The 13,970-nt window shown below is 42.2% G+C and overlaps 1 protein-coding gene across 1 annotated transcript in view; it reads left to right on the top strand.

Moving 5' to 3' along the window:
* Positions 1–13,970, top strand: part of ABCB7 (ATP binding cassette subfamily B member 7) — a 38,668-nt gene that overhangs the window by 17,808 nt on the left and 6,890 nt on the right. Inside the window, exons 5-13 of the mRNA XM_064713056.1 lie at positions 3,503–3,635; positions 4,825–5,093; positions 6,818–6,906; positions 8,261–8,348; positions 8,734–8,908; positions 10,301–10,458; positions 10,980–11,143; positions 11,293–11,422; positions 12,403–12,574. Of these exons, the coding sequence (XP_064569126.1) occupies positions 3,503–3,635; positions 4,825–5,093; positions 6,818–6,906; positions 8,261–8,348; positions 8,734–8,908; positions 10,301–10,458; positions 10,980–11,143; positions 11,293–11,422; positions 12,403–12,574 (1,378 nt within the window). The remainder of the gene's footprint in view (positions 1–3,502; positions 3,636–4,824; positions 5,094–6,817; positions 6,907–8,260; positions 8,349–8,733; positions 8,909–10,300; positions 10,459–10,979; positions 11,144–11,292; positions 11,423–12,402; positions 12,575–13,970) is intronic.

Here is a 13,970-nt window from a genome sequence, read left to right as displayed (position 1 = left end):
AGGCTTGAATTGCAAATTCTGCCTGCACGCCAAGATAACGATATCCAGCTGATCAGTGAAGCATGTTCCTGTGATCTTGGTGTTTGAGCTCTTTCTGGGGGCTCAGATGGAGTTAGATAATTGCAATAAACCTTTCGAAATTGGTCGCTTTTTGAGGAGTTTCAGGTGAAAAGTATTTAAATTGGTTTGAGTTTTTTTTTCCCTACTGGAAAAAGTGTAGTTCAGGTGATCATTAAATTTGAAGAAGCCACGAAGGCAGGTGCTTCTTCCCTCTTCTGGAGCACATTTTGGAGCTTCTTCAGCAGTCTTGCCTCCACAAGGGATGGAGATTTCTGTGTGATCTCTACAAATGTGTATGTTTATATTGGTCCAGAGATAAATTCAGTCATCTTCATGCCAACATTTCTCACTGAATTATTGGCAAAGAACAGTTCACTGTGGACCAGTTTTATCTTGTTGGGGCTCAGGCTGTCATTAATTCATCATCTTTATTAAACAAAAAAAATGCTGGGAAGAGCAAAATGAAAGATAAGGCTGTTTGCCTTAAATGTAGTGTAGTCCCATGGGGGAATAAAGATGATACTGCACTGTCAGCTTAAAACAGTGCAGTCATTAAAAAAATGTTTAAACTCATTTACTCATGATTCATTCCAGGGCAACCTGCTGTTAAATGTGGGCAATTGAGTTGGGATGATTTCATGGGATGCTGTATTTGCTTTCCAATAAATTCAAGCAAGGATAAGCTATTAATTCAAACCCAGAAATAGAAAATGCACAAATTCATATTGAAAGAGTCTTTTTAATGGGAATTGTTATCAAGCTTTCAGGCATTAGGCAGAGGAGGGAAGCCTGTGCAGATATATTGTGTAAGACAATTGTTTTTCATGGTAGATTTTCATGGTCTACCAAGGTGTGCTTAAAGCTTTTTGTTCTGTGCCAGCAAATACAAAGAGAGAATGTGAATTTTTGCAGAAGGATGAAATTTTGTTTCCATTACTGTGAACGTGATCTCATTGACTTAACAAATTGAGTAGGAAAGGCCTGTTTCTAATAATGGCCTCTCATCTCCTGCTATAAACTTTGTAAGATTAACTTTTTTCTTTTGAAATTACTGGAAAGCAGACTGTCTTGATTGCTAATGAAATGCAATACTGTGCTGCCTTGTTCTTATTCAAGCTTTACCCTCCAGGAGTCAGAACAACTATAACCTGAGACCAGGCTTTAAATTTCATTTAAAACTCTATTGGGAAGAATTATATTGATGTAAAAGAAGACATTTCTACAAAATTGTAGGCTGTTACCAGTTAAATTAATTGTGAGTGGAGAACAGCAGTTTAAAGAATACATCTCTTTTCTTTAAATGGACTTTAAATATATCTGTGGTTCTATTTCAAAACTACCTGTAGTGTAGCACAGTCTAGTGAGGAATAAAATCCCTGCAGAGAGATTTGTGAGAATCTGCAGCAAATGAAGACCATCTGCATGGCAATATTCTTATTTTCTCCTGAGAGGTCTCTCCCAGGAAAACCTGCACTTTGTCATGTTGGTTGTCACTGGAGCACACATGGCAGTAAATTCATCTTTATCAAGAACAAAATGCCACCCCAGAATGGAGTTTCAGTATCTCTGAAGGCAAAGTGGAGTTGTTTGGTTATAGTGGGGAAGGGATTTGAGATTTGCACAATTCCCATCTGTTAGAGGGGAGCTGTGGCTGAGGGACTCTCAGGCTGCTCTGGCCAAGTTCCAGAGGAATGCTTGGTGTAGGACCTGATCCTCAGCTGCTTTCTCTTTTCAACACTTACAAACCAGCACTAACCTCACCCAGGTGCCCTCAGATCTCATGGATCTCCTCACAGAGTTACCTAAATTGAGAATTTTGATATGTTTTTTATAATGTATTTCATAGGGAACACATGGGGGAAGAGGAGAAAATGAATTCCTTCCTCATTTGCATTTAAATCCTTAGCCTAAAACACTCTCTGAAAAAACTAACAGCACAGATTCAAAAAATTAATTTACATTATATTCTTTAAAGCTGTAGTTTACAAAAATATTTTCAAAACCCAATTACTCTGCCTGGTGAAGTTTGTACCTTCCACTATTTGCCATAACTTGTAAAACTGGAAATATTGGATCCTGGGACAGTCATCAGAACTTCTGGAACTCTGTCTTCCCCCTTGAATTTGGACTGAATTTAAGAATGACTTTATCACTCTTTTATCTCAAAATCTGATTTTATCCAATTTATCTACAGTTTTTTTCCCAGGGCTTTCAGCTCTGACAGATGTCCCTAAATACAATTGAGATCTAAGTGGGTATCCAAAACATTTGGTGGAGAGAGCTGAAATATCTGTATCAATCTGCTTTCTGTTTCTTGTTTCTTCTCGTGTAAAATAATTTGTCATCTCCTCACAAGTTTTTTCCAAATACTAAAAAAATGCCCAACCTTAAGCAAACTCAACTTGCTGTAAAGTATTTTAACATCTGCTGTGATTGTAAGATTGTAGGTCATAGCATACTTGTTCAACTGCTAAAAAAGTTGTGTCCTTATTTTCAAATCTCAACAGTTAGGAGCATTTTGAATGAAGAAATTCTATTAATTTTGTGAAGTTTGTCTGTAAATTGCCTTTCTTGTTGGTGTAAGTGAGCAATGTAACAATGGTGCATTAACAAGGAATTTTAGGTTTTCTGTGAGATTTTCTGTTTTTTCTTGTGCTGCAGTTGTGCAAATAAAAAACTGCTGAAGTTGGTGTGTTTACACATCCATCTGTGTGGGGTTTCACATCTAGAGGGGCACACTGGGTGATAGGTGGTGGATGTGACTTTTTGTTTGAAAACTAATATTTGTACAGTAATTTGGAGTGTCTTATAGACTGTACAGACAATCTTTTGTGCTGCTGTGCCAAACCCCAGGGTTTATAATATTTGGAGTGATGTTGCAAATGAGACACATTATTTAAATTTTAGGGGAGTATTAACAGAAACAAAGGAGGGGTTGGTTTATTTTCTTTGACTTCCTTGGAGCTTTGGTTGAATCCATGCCAGTGACCCAGTGCTAGCAAAGTGCAGGTGAGTGTTTCCTGTGGAACTGAGCTTCTTCTGAAATACTGAATACTGAAATTCTGAAATACACTGAATACTGCCAGCACCACAGAGAGCAACCAGCTCCAAATGGTGGCACAGTTTGGTAGCACTGTGTGTGCCATGCAGTGGCTGCTGCTTGATTCATTTCCTGGGCTTGCCATGCTGTCCTGAGAGCTCAGCTCACTTCAAGGCCTTTGCAGGATAGAAATCCATATTTAGAAAGAGACAGTGAGAGAGACAAAGTAACCCTGCAGTCCCAGCAGCAAGGGTTTAACATCCTGCTTGAAATAAAGGACCAGCTCACCTGCACTAAGTGCTCAAGGACTAAATATAACAGCAGAGCAATTTCAGACAATAATAATCATGCTGCATAGATGTTTTAATGCAAATGGTCTAACTGGTGTGCTCCTGCTTTCAGGCCATGAATATTCTGGTTCCCTTCATGTTCAAGTATGCAGTGGACAGCCTGAACGAGCTGTCTGGGAACGTGCTGAACCTCGGCGACGCCCCGAGCACCGCGGCCACCCTGGCCACTGCTGTCCTCGTGGGCTGTGAGTGCCCCCAGACCCTGCCTGGCACCTCAGGGGCTGCAGGGAGGGAGGGGCTCAGAGCTTTCTGCACTGCTGGCCATCACAGCTGCTTGGGAATCACAGAATCACCCGGTGGTTTGGGCTGGAAGGGACCTTAAAGGTCATCTGTGGGCAGGGACACCTCCCACTGCCCCAGGCTGCTCCCAGCCCCAGTGTCCAGCCTGGCCTTGGGCACTGCCAGGGATCCAAGGTGGGCACCCTGTGCCAGGGCCTGCCCACCCTTCCTAATTCCCAATATCCCATCCAGCCCTGCCCTGTGGCACTGGGAGCCATTCTATGTGTCCAAGGGCACAAGCTGTGCTCCAAGCCCTGTCTGGCCTGGCCTTGGACATTTCAGGGATCCAGGGGCAGCCACAGCTGCTCTGGGCACCTCTGCCAGGGCCTGCCCACCCTCCCAGGGATCAGTTTTTTCCCAATGCCAAATGTAAACCTATTCCCTTTCAGTTTAAAGCCAAGTTTGGGTAGGAAGGGATTTTAAGATTCCTTGGGCAGGGACACCTCCCACCATCCCAGGCTGCTCCAAGCTCCAGCCAACCCTGGGCACTGCCAGGGATCCAGGGTGGGCACCTGTGCCAGGGCCTGCCCACCCTGCCAGGGAACAATTCCCAATCTCCCATCCAGCCCTGCCCTCTGGCACTGGGAGCCATTCCCTGGGTCCTGTCCCTCCATCCCTGTCCCCAGTCCCTCTCCAGCTCTCCTGGAGCCCCTGCAGGGCTCTGGGATCTCCCTGGAGCTTCTCCTGTCCAGGTGAGCCCCCCCAGCTCTGCCAGAGCCCCCAGAGCAGAGGGGCTCCAGCCCTCAGAGTGTTGTAACAATTTCATTGTTACACTGTGTTGATGTCTATTCCTAATATTCTCTGACCTTGCTTCTGGTATTCCAATTAAAAAATGAAATAATGCTTATAGAAATTATTCTTGATTATAAATCCTGCCCTTTCTTATAACCAGCTATAAAAAGAAACTGATTTAAATGTGTGCACAATGGTTTATAAATGAAAAATTGCATAAAGCTTGGGCCAATTAAGTATAAATTACCTTTGAACTAAAATTGTTGAAAATATATAAAGAATGAGTCTAGTGTAATTTCATGCATGAAGGGAAGTTGAAAATATAATTATTTTCATTTTGTAAACTTTTTCATTCCTTTTTAGATGGTATCTCAAGAGCTGGGGCAGCATTATTTAATGAAGCAAGAAATGCAGTGTTTGGGAAGGTAGCTCAAAATTCAATCAGGAGGATTGCCAAGAATGTTTTCCTGCACCTTCACAACCTGGACCTGGCCTTCCATCTGAGCAGGCAGACAGGAGCTCTGTCAAAAACCATCGACAGGGGCACCAGGGGCATCAGCTTTGTCCTCAGTGCTTTGGTGTTTAACCTGGGCCCCACAATGTTTGAGGTGGCTCTGGTCAGTGGAATTCTGGTAAGTGTGCTTTAGTTGGAATTGTCTCATTTAGGAATGATGCTCTTACCAAATTCCACTAATTATAATAATAATAATATTAATTGAATTTACAAGTTTAACCTGGGACTCACAATGTTTGAGGTGGCTCTGGTCAGTGGAATTCTGGTAAGTGTGCTTTAGTTGGAATTGTCTCATTTAGGAATAATGCTCTTACCAAATTCTACTAATTATAATAATTGAATTTACAAGGTGAAAGCAACTACTTCAAAAGAGAGCAACCTATAGTGTTCAAATATCTGTTGTTTTAAGTAAGCTTCTTTGAAGTGGTTTTTAATAATAATAATAATAATAATAATAATAATAATTGAATTTACAAGTTTAACCTGGGACTCACAATGTTTGAGGTGGCTCTGGTCAGTGGAATTCTGGTAAGTGTGCTTTAGTTGGAATTGTCTCATTTAGGAATAATGCTCTTACCAAATTCCACTAATAATAATAATAATAATAATAATAATAATAATATAATAATAATAATAATAATAATAATAATTGAATTTACAAGTTTAACCTGGGACTCACAATGTTTGAGGTGGCTCTGGTCAGTGGAATTCTGGTAAGTGTGCTTTAGTTGGAATTGTCTCATTTAGGAATGATGCTCTTACCAAATTCTACTAATTATAATAATTGAATTTACAAGGTGAAAGCAACTACTTCAAAAGAGAGCAACCTATAGTGTTCAAATATCTGTTGTTTTAAGTAAGCTTCTTTGAAGTGGTTTTCACATTTAAAGCCTCTCTTCAGCCAGTTGCATTTATGTGGACAGTTTTTAATGTTTTTCTTCAGAATTGTTGGAAAAATGAAATCAGAAAAGTAAACTGTGCACACAAGTGTCAAATATACCCAGGTGAATAGTGAGGAAATAATAAAAATGTTGTGGTTCAGTGTGTTCAGAATAGAGGAGGGAGTGATTATTGGTTCTTTCCTGAATACTGATCTGGACTTATCCAGAACTTAAAAGTGAAAATGAGCTTTTGGAAAACAGGTTTTAAGCTTAATGCCCTGAAATTGAAACTTCTACAAAATAAATCACACATTCTGTCTTTGAAGTCAGGATCTTTGGGTGCAAAAATCTGAATCATGATTATGTATCTTGGTTTAAATTAAAAACAAGAATCTTGTTCTGTTTATTGGCCTTTTTGGAAAGACTTAATCAAGTTTGAATGGAACAGTGAAATGCCTGTTGGGTTCCATTTTCTAAGCAGTGGAAATTGCAGACCAGGCTGGCTGTCAGCCAACCCTCCTTAGGGCTTTTCTCTCCTGATGTGCCCTGAAGTACAGAAAATGCTTCCTAACTTGTTTTGCAGGGCCATTTATTTCTTCTTCTACAGTCCAGCTTTCTTTCAAAATCCACTGAAAAAGCATAGAAACAAATACTTATTTGTGAAAACAGCACAAGCATCAGCAGCATTTATGTTTTATAATGTGAAAAATAACTTTGCAGTATTACATACACCAGCTCTTGGTTATTGCCTCCAATCTTTTCATCTAAATCCTTCTTGCTGCTTTCCTTTTGAGTTTAAGCCTTTATTTAGCCTTAAGCTGTTCAGAGCAGGGATTGTGTTGGGAGGGACCATCATTTCTTGTCTTAAAATTAGAATAGCCTAGCTGGAGACATCAGTGAAGTTTTGAAAACAATAATGATTTTTTTTTATATATATATTATTTGCTTTGAAATCTTGCAGTATTACAAATGTGGTGCTGAGTTTGCTTTGGTCACTCTGGGGACCCTGGGAGCCTACGCAGCGTTCACCATAGGAATCACCCAGTGGAGGTAAGGCAGGCCCTGCCCTCTGCTCCTCAGCTTGGCATGGTGCCCTCAGGGGCTGCCTGGAATTCACAATAAGACATATTAGGATTAAGAGAATAAAGTGGGAATTTATTAAAGGCCTTCAATAGGTTCGCCTTGGGCAGTGCAGAAACCACCAAGGACACACCCAAGGTGGACAATGGTTGTGAGTTTTTCAGACAATTATGTTTGGTCCATTTACATATCAGGGGTTAATCCTCCAATTCCAGCTTCAGGCAGTGAAGTCACATTCCGCTGTTGTTGTTATATAGCAAAGGTTTCACATTGTTGTCTCCTTACTCAAGAGTTTCACACCTCCTCAGTGTTTCTCACAGGCAGCTCCTCTAGCACTGACTGTTCCTTGTCCTCACAGCAGCCAACTGACTCCAGCTCCCACCAATCCACTCTTTTATACCACTGTTCTTATTTGCTGCAGGTGTGGCCTGTTAGCATCAGGCCTGCTCCTGATCTTTAGTAATTGGTTCAGCTGCAGCTCTTTAGGGGATGAGATTACATTCTATACTAAATGAGCTTTGCTTGGTCGTATCCTATGCAAGCTGTTACAGCTCCAGAGCTCAGCCCCAAGGGGACTGGGTGCCAGAAGCCAGCTCGCTCTCAGACCAAGGCCGCGGGTCAGCCCCTAGCAAGCAGGGAATATTCAGCTCTTAGTGATTAGGCAGCTCTTGTGATTTCAGCTTTGCTTGCTAGGTAGCTTTTCCCTTGGCCTAAGGCTCCAGCAGACGGCAGAGAGAGGAGAAGCAGAAGACGCTGGCTGTTCCACGAGTATGGCTTTATTGTAGGGTCTGTGAAGGGTCTCAGCTCTTCTTCTTCCCAGTTAGTAGGGGTACAGTATGCTACTTTTATACCCTTGGCCTGGATCCAATCCTGACCAATGGCAAAGGTGTTAGAGTGACCATAAGTGACTAATAGTAGGGTTTAACACAATATTGCCTTACATGGCTATAGGGATAAGGTACAAGGCGGATGTCCCTGGAGACAGGAAACTTCTTTGCCGCTGTGTCAGCATTCTATTCTCCAAGGGGCCCTGGCTAAACCTGAGGGGTTTACTACACTATACCACCTTCATTCACCCATACTGTGTCCCCTTACATTCCCCCAGTTTGCTCCCCCCCAATTCACTTTTAGAGGCTGAGGCAGTAGAGTATCTCTGAATCTCAGGCCTAGAGGAACTGTTCTGTCTGACCAAAATGTGAAGACAGTTAACTGACACTCTATAAGGAATTTAGAGTTATACACTAATGCAGAACAGGGTTTGAAGAATATAAAAGCTAAAATAAAAGCCTCAGTGACTGGATGAAGCCTTCCTTTCCCTTCCCAGGACAAAGTTTCGGATAGAAATGAACAAAGCTGACAACGATGCCGGTAACGCTGCCATTGACTCGCTCCTGAATTATGAGACTGTGAAGGTAAGGCCAGTCTTTACTACCAGGCTCTTTGTCTTGCTTCTGTCAGCCTTAGGGAAGTGAGTCATAAGATTCATCTTTAAAGGGCTGCAGATTTGGAGCAATAGCATATTTTTAAGCATTATTCATTTGAAGAGGAGTGCGTGGCACTGACAGAGTAGCAGGAAGGTTGTTAGTGGGGGTGGAAAAAATCTCTTTGTTAATAAAGAATGAGAAGTTTCTTTCATGGCTGAATCACCTTGACCATCAATTTCTGCAGAGAGTAAACTTAGTCTTGAAGAGGAGGTTTAGGTTGGATATTGGGGAAGGTTCATACTGGATTTTACAGCTACTTAACCAGTCCAACATGTTTGTACTGTCACATTTCCCATTTTTGTTTGTATTGTAGTATTTCAATAATGAGAAATACGAAGCCCAACGGTATGATGAGTTCCTGAAGACCTATGAGAGAGCCTCCCTGAAGACTACCTCCACTTTAGCTCTCCTCAACTTTGGCCAGAGTGCCATATTTAGTGTGGGTTTAACAGCCATCATGGTGCTCGCCAGCCAGGGCATTATTGCAGGTAACTCACCTGTCTGTGAGCCTGAAATGAGTCTCCTTTACCTCAGTTCATCCACAACAGAGGTGTTAGTCTTCATTAACTGAGGGTTGATGTGATAGTTCATTTTGAGAGCTTTTGGTTGAGAGTTTTTTGTTTAAGTTTTGTCTATATATTTCTGCTTCTTGGAGTATTATTAATTCCATTACATCTCTCTCTCAATGGCTCTCTCAATCATACTATGATTTTATCAAAAGCATTTTAAAAGTTTAGCAGTTAAAGAAAGATCCCAAGAAAATGTCACTTTAGGAAGTTTTTCTTAAAGGTTTTTGAAAGGCACTTCTATAGATGAAAATATTTCTGTGGACATTGTACAAAGATCCTTTCTTTTTGCCCTTCTCCCTTCCCATTTTGGCAAGACTCCATGTATTTATACCCCTGTGCTTTGTCTCCAGTAGTTTTGTTACCAATAATTCACTTTCCTTCCATTAATAAGGGCACATTATTAAAAGAATTGCTTCCATCTGTTCTCCACTTGTCTAATTTACTACATAAAATAAAGCCTGCTTGATTAGGAAGACAGAGTACAAGCTTCAAATACAGAATTGGGATGAAGCTCTGCTAAAGCAAGGTGGTTTTAGAGTAAAAATAATGATGCTTTAAAGACTGTTAACATCCAGAAGTGTTTGAAGGGCAGACCTTTATACCATGTGCTCTCTCTTGCATCTGCTTTGCCCTTTTTAAAGATGCCAGGCCAGGGAAGGGTTACACTGAACAGATCAGTCAGTAGGTGCAGTTTATAGCTGTTCTTAGCAAGATTTAGCATAGCTTGCAGCAGGATGGTGGACATATGGCTTTAAATCATCTTTCTGGGCCTGTTCAGCTGAACTGACCTGCCACTTGCCTTTAGCTGCTGTGACATCCTGAGCTGTCCCTTGATCAGCCTGTTTGATAGAGCTGCCCAGAGCTGCTCAGAGTGTTCCAGCAGCTCTGTGGTACATGCAGGGAGAAAGCTCTCTCTTGATCAGGACAGAATCTGTCATTTGGATTTGTCTGTAATTGTACTTAAGATTGTCTTTCCTGATTTGTGCTTCCATATATTATTTCCTTCCCTTTTAACTTCCTTAGGCCTCTCTGTGGATTTTGCAGTCTGATGTTGTATGTGCTGCTTGCCTTATTTGCCAGTGCTGTTACATCTTTTTGAAGTGAAATCCACACAAACATTGCCATTCCTCTCAGGCACCCCTATAAAAAATCTGAGAATGGATTCTGTGGTTTTGTTTGTTATTTAAAAATCTGGGTTTAGAAATGAGATAAAAGAAATTAGGTTTAATCAACTTGATTCTTTCTTTTGGTGCATCCTAAAAGGAAAACCCTTCAAGTCTCCTTATTCTCTCACACCCCTTTTGTCTTAAGGCAGCCTTTCTGTTGGAGATCTGGTAATGGTGAATGGATTGCTGTTCCAGCTTTCTCTGCCCCTGAACTTCCTGGGAACAGTGTACAGAGAGACAAGACAAGCACTGATAGATATGAATACCTTGTTTACACTTCTCAGTGTAGATACCAAAATCAAAGTAAGTAGTAGCTTATTTCCCTGAAGTATCTGGGCATTTAACAGGGCAATGCCATCATTTCACCATGTTCTCATCTTCCAGCTTTAATTTCTATTCATGAAAGAGTTGTTTTGTGTGAGGTTGCTGTTCTGCCTCTTCTTAAGTGCAGTTACTGCAATAAGTTAATTTTCTTTTTCTTGCAGAGAAGCAAAAATTGCTTCATGGAAGCTGTGTTTGTATTGAGACTTTTTTATTTAAGTATTCATGCCTCGTGCTTGAATTTTTATTGGTAATTAATGATGCAGAATATATTGCAAAAGAAGTTATGAGGCAGAGTGTTTACAGCAGGAATTTTTGCCTCCTTTGGGGAAAAGGAGGAGCAAACCAATGTCACTTGTGCAGCAAATTATGATTATTTTCCACATATTTGAGCTGGAGTGTCTGTTTGCCTTTTTCTGAGGTGGGAAAGGGAGTGTTGAGCTTGTTGAAGTGTTGGAGATAATTTCTGGGCAGCAAATAAAGTGGAATTCTTCTTTTCATAGGACAAAGAGCTGGCTCCACCCCTGCAGATCACCCCCCAGACTGCTTCCATTGCCTTTGACAATGTGCATTTTGAATACCTGAAGGGGCAGAAAGTCCTTGCTGGAGTGTCCTTTGAAGTCCCTGCAGGAAAGAAAGTGGCCATTGTAGGAGGTAGTGGGTCAGGGTGGGTAAATGGACTAAATATGCCAATCAATGCAGAATTTAGTTTCTTAAATGGTGCTGCTTGTGTTTGCTTTTTATTGTTTGTACATCATTGGAGATTGTAAATGGCAACCAGGATGTAACATTAACTTCAATTCTTTTCAATTCCAGGAAAAGCACCATTGTGAGGTTATTGTTTCGTTTCTATGAACCTCAGAAAGGAAACATTTATATTGCTGGCCAGAACATCCAAGATGTCAGTTTGGAAAGTCTGAGAAAGGCAATAGGAGTTGTGCCTCAGGTATTCCATGTTTCCTTCTCCCCAGACACTCCATTGGAACAGTGATTCTAATAGTGATTCTCACTGAAGGCCACTCCTAATGCAGTGGTGTTGCATGGTGACTTTCAAAGGAACTAGACTTTTTTCCCCCAGGAAATATTATGTTTTTATATGCATCATCATACAGATCCAATTTCTGAAATGTGTTTAAGCCTCCCCATGAGAAAGTGCCTCCAGCTTTAAGTGATTTAGCTTTATAGTTGATTACCACCCCTAATGAGTTAGCAAAGTGGTGAAACTATGCATGACATACATATTTAGGACACAAAATATATTAATCCCTTTTTTGGGAAAAGAAATGTCCCCAAACACTTTTACCTTCAGGCTGTGTAAAGAAAAATACAAACCATTCTGTGTTGATTCTTTCACGGGCTGGGGACTGTAGCAGACCCTGCTTTTGCAAGGGCCCTGTGGTGTGCAGAAGCCTAAAGATAAGAAATGCCAAGCCATGGTGAATGGGCTAGAAAGACCCTGTTCCACCTTTGGACCCCTGCTTATCTCTCTGGAACCCCATACACGTTCCTTTAACCCCTGCCATTGGACCATTTCTGTACCCTGTATAAAAGGCTGGTTTAGCCTGGTTCTGGTGGAAGAGCTGTCACTGGAACCCTTCTCAGAGGAATCAATAAAGACATGGCTGTGGAACCCCACAGAGCCTTCTCCTCTCTCTCCCTGTGTCTGCCTGCCTGGGCACCTAGCAGGCTGAAGGGCTGGAATCACAAAGAGCTGATAATCACTAAAGAGCTGATAATCACTAAAGAGCTGATATCCCTCAAGCTTGCTAAGGTTGCCTGTGGCTGAGAACTGCTTGGGAATTTGGACAGTGTGTCCCATAAAGGACTGAGCTGTCCGGCCCCTGCAGCCTGCTGGGGACACCTGAACCCGATTTAGGGGACAGTTCTGAAGCTGATGTTCATCATTTCTTCTTCCCACCAATGCAGGATGCTGTTCTCTTCCACAACACCATCTACTACAACCTGCTCTATGGCAACACAGAGGCCACAGCAGAGGAGGTGTATGCAGTGGCCAGGCTGGCAGGGATCCACGATGCCATCCTGAGGATGCCCAATGGCTACAACACCCAGGTTGGGGAGCGAGGACTCAAACTCTCAGGTTGGCTCCCAGCTTCTTTGTATCCCTTTTGCTGCCTCAAAGTTTCATGCAGAGTTTAGTCTTCAGGTTTGCTTTTAGTTTATAACACAGAATCATTAAGGTGGGAGAAGATCTCCAAGATCAAGTCCAACCTCTGAGTAAATTCTACCATGCTCATTAAACTGCATCACCAAGTGCCACATCCATTCCTTTTTGGAACACTTCTAGGGATGGTGACTCCACCACTGTCCTGGGCAGCCTGATGCAATGCATGACCCTTCAGTGAAGAAATCTTTCCTATCATCCAGCCTAAACCTCCCCTGGCCCAGCCTGAGGCCGTTCCCTCTCCTCCTGTCCCTGTTCCTGGAGCAGAGCCCAACCCCCCTGGCTGTCCCCTCCTGTCAGGAGCTGTGCAGAGCCACAAGGTCCCACCTGAGCCTCTTTTTCTCCAGGCTGAGCCTCTTTCTCAGATTCCTCAGCTTCTCCTCATAGGACTGACTCTCCAGACCCTTCCCCAGCTCCATTCCATTCTCTGGACACTCTCCAGCCCCTTAATGTCCTTGTAGAGAGAAGCCCAAAATACCTACCTGTAAGGCTGAATATTAATATGAAGGTCTGCATTTTAAGGCAGCTGTAGTCTGCAAGATGTTCAAAGGAATGTGTTTTCAGGGGATAGTGTTAAATGAGGTTATAAGTGAGGCTGGCAGTGCATTTAAGTAGAAATGATTTTTCTCATGATCTGTTTGGGTAGTGGACTAGAATTGGGAACTCTGTGTGTTTTGAGGGATGCAGTGGGTGCAGACAGAGGTGCTGCCTGTTGCAGAGACAGTTCTGAGGGGGATTTCTTTCTCTGCAGCTGCTGCAGTCAGTCCTGGTGCCTTTGAAAAAGGGGCTCAGAGGGTGCAGGCTGTACCCAGAACGTGAGTGCAGGAGAAAGTGTGCATGCTGCAGAAGGGGATTATGCAGAGACCTAAAAGAGAAATAAAGTATGTGAAGCACAGATCTGGGTGAGGGAATAGAAGGTGCTAAATAGGTACTGGCAGAACTGAAGAGAATCGTGCTAACAATGAAAGATTTGTCTTGTGCTGCCTGTCTCCCCACACTCATAATTGCTGGAAAGAGGATTTGACTGACAATAGGTTTGAAATGTCTTAGTGTTGATAGAAGAACAGAATGGTTTCAGTTGGAGGGAATCTTCTAAAATTCATCTAAACCAACCCTCCTGCTGTGAGCAGGGGCATCTTTCACTAGACCTGGTTGCTCCATGCCTTAACCTCATGTTAAGGTTTAGATTGGATTTTAGGAGAAATTTCTTCACCCAAAGGTTTGATCAGGGTTCTCAGGGCAGTGGTGGACTCCTCATGCCTGGAGGGATTTTACAGCTGTGTGGATGTGGCACTTGGGGACATGGGTCAGT

This window comes from Zonotrichia leucophrys, chromosome 4A (genome assembly GCF_028769735.1).
Source record: "Zonotrichia leucophrys gambelii isolate GWCS_2022_RI chromosome 4A, RI_Zleu_2.0, whole genome shotgun sequence".
In the NCBI taxonomy this organism is placed as follows: domain Eukaryota; kingdom Metazoa; phylum Chordata; class Aves; order Passeriformes; family Passerellidae; genus Zonotrichia; species Zonotrichia leucophrys.
Note: the sequence above shows the minus strand (reverse complement) of the source record. Positions and strands in the feature narration are given on the sequence as shown.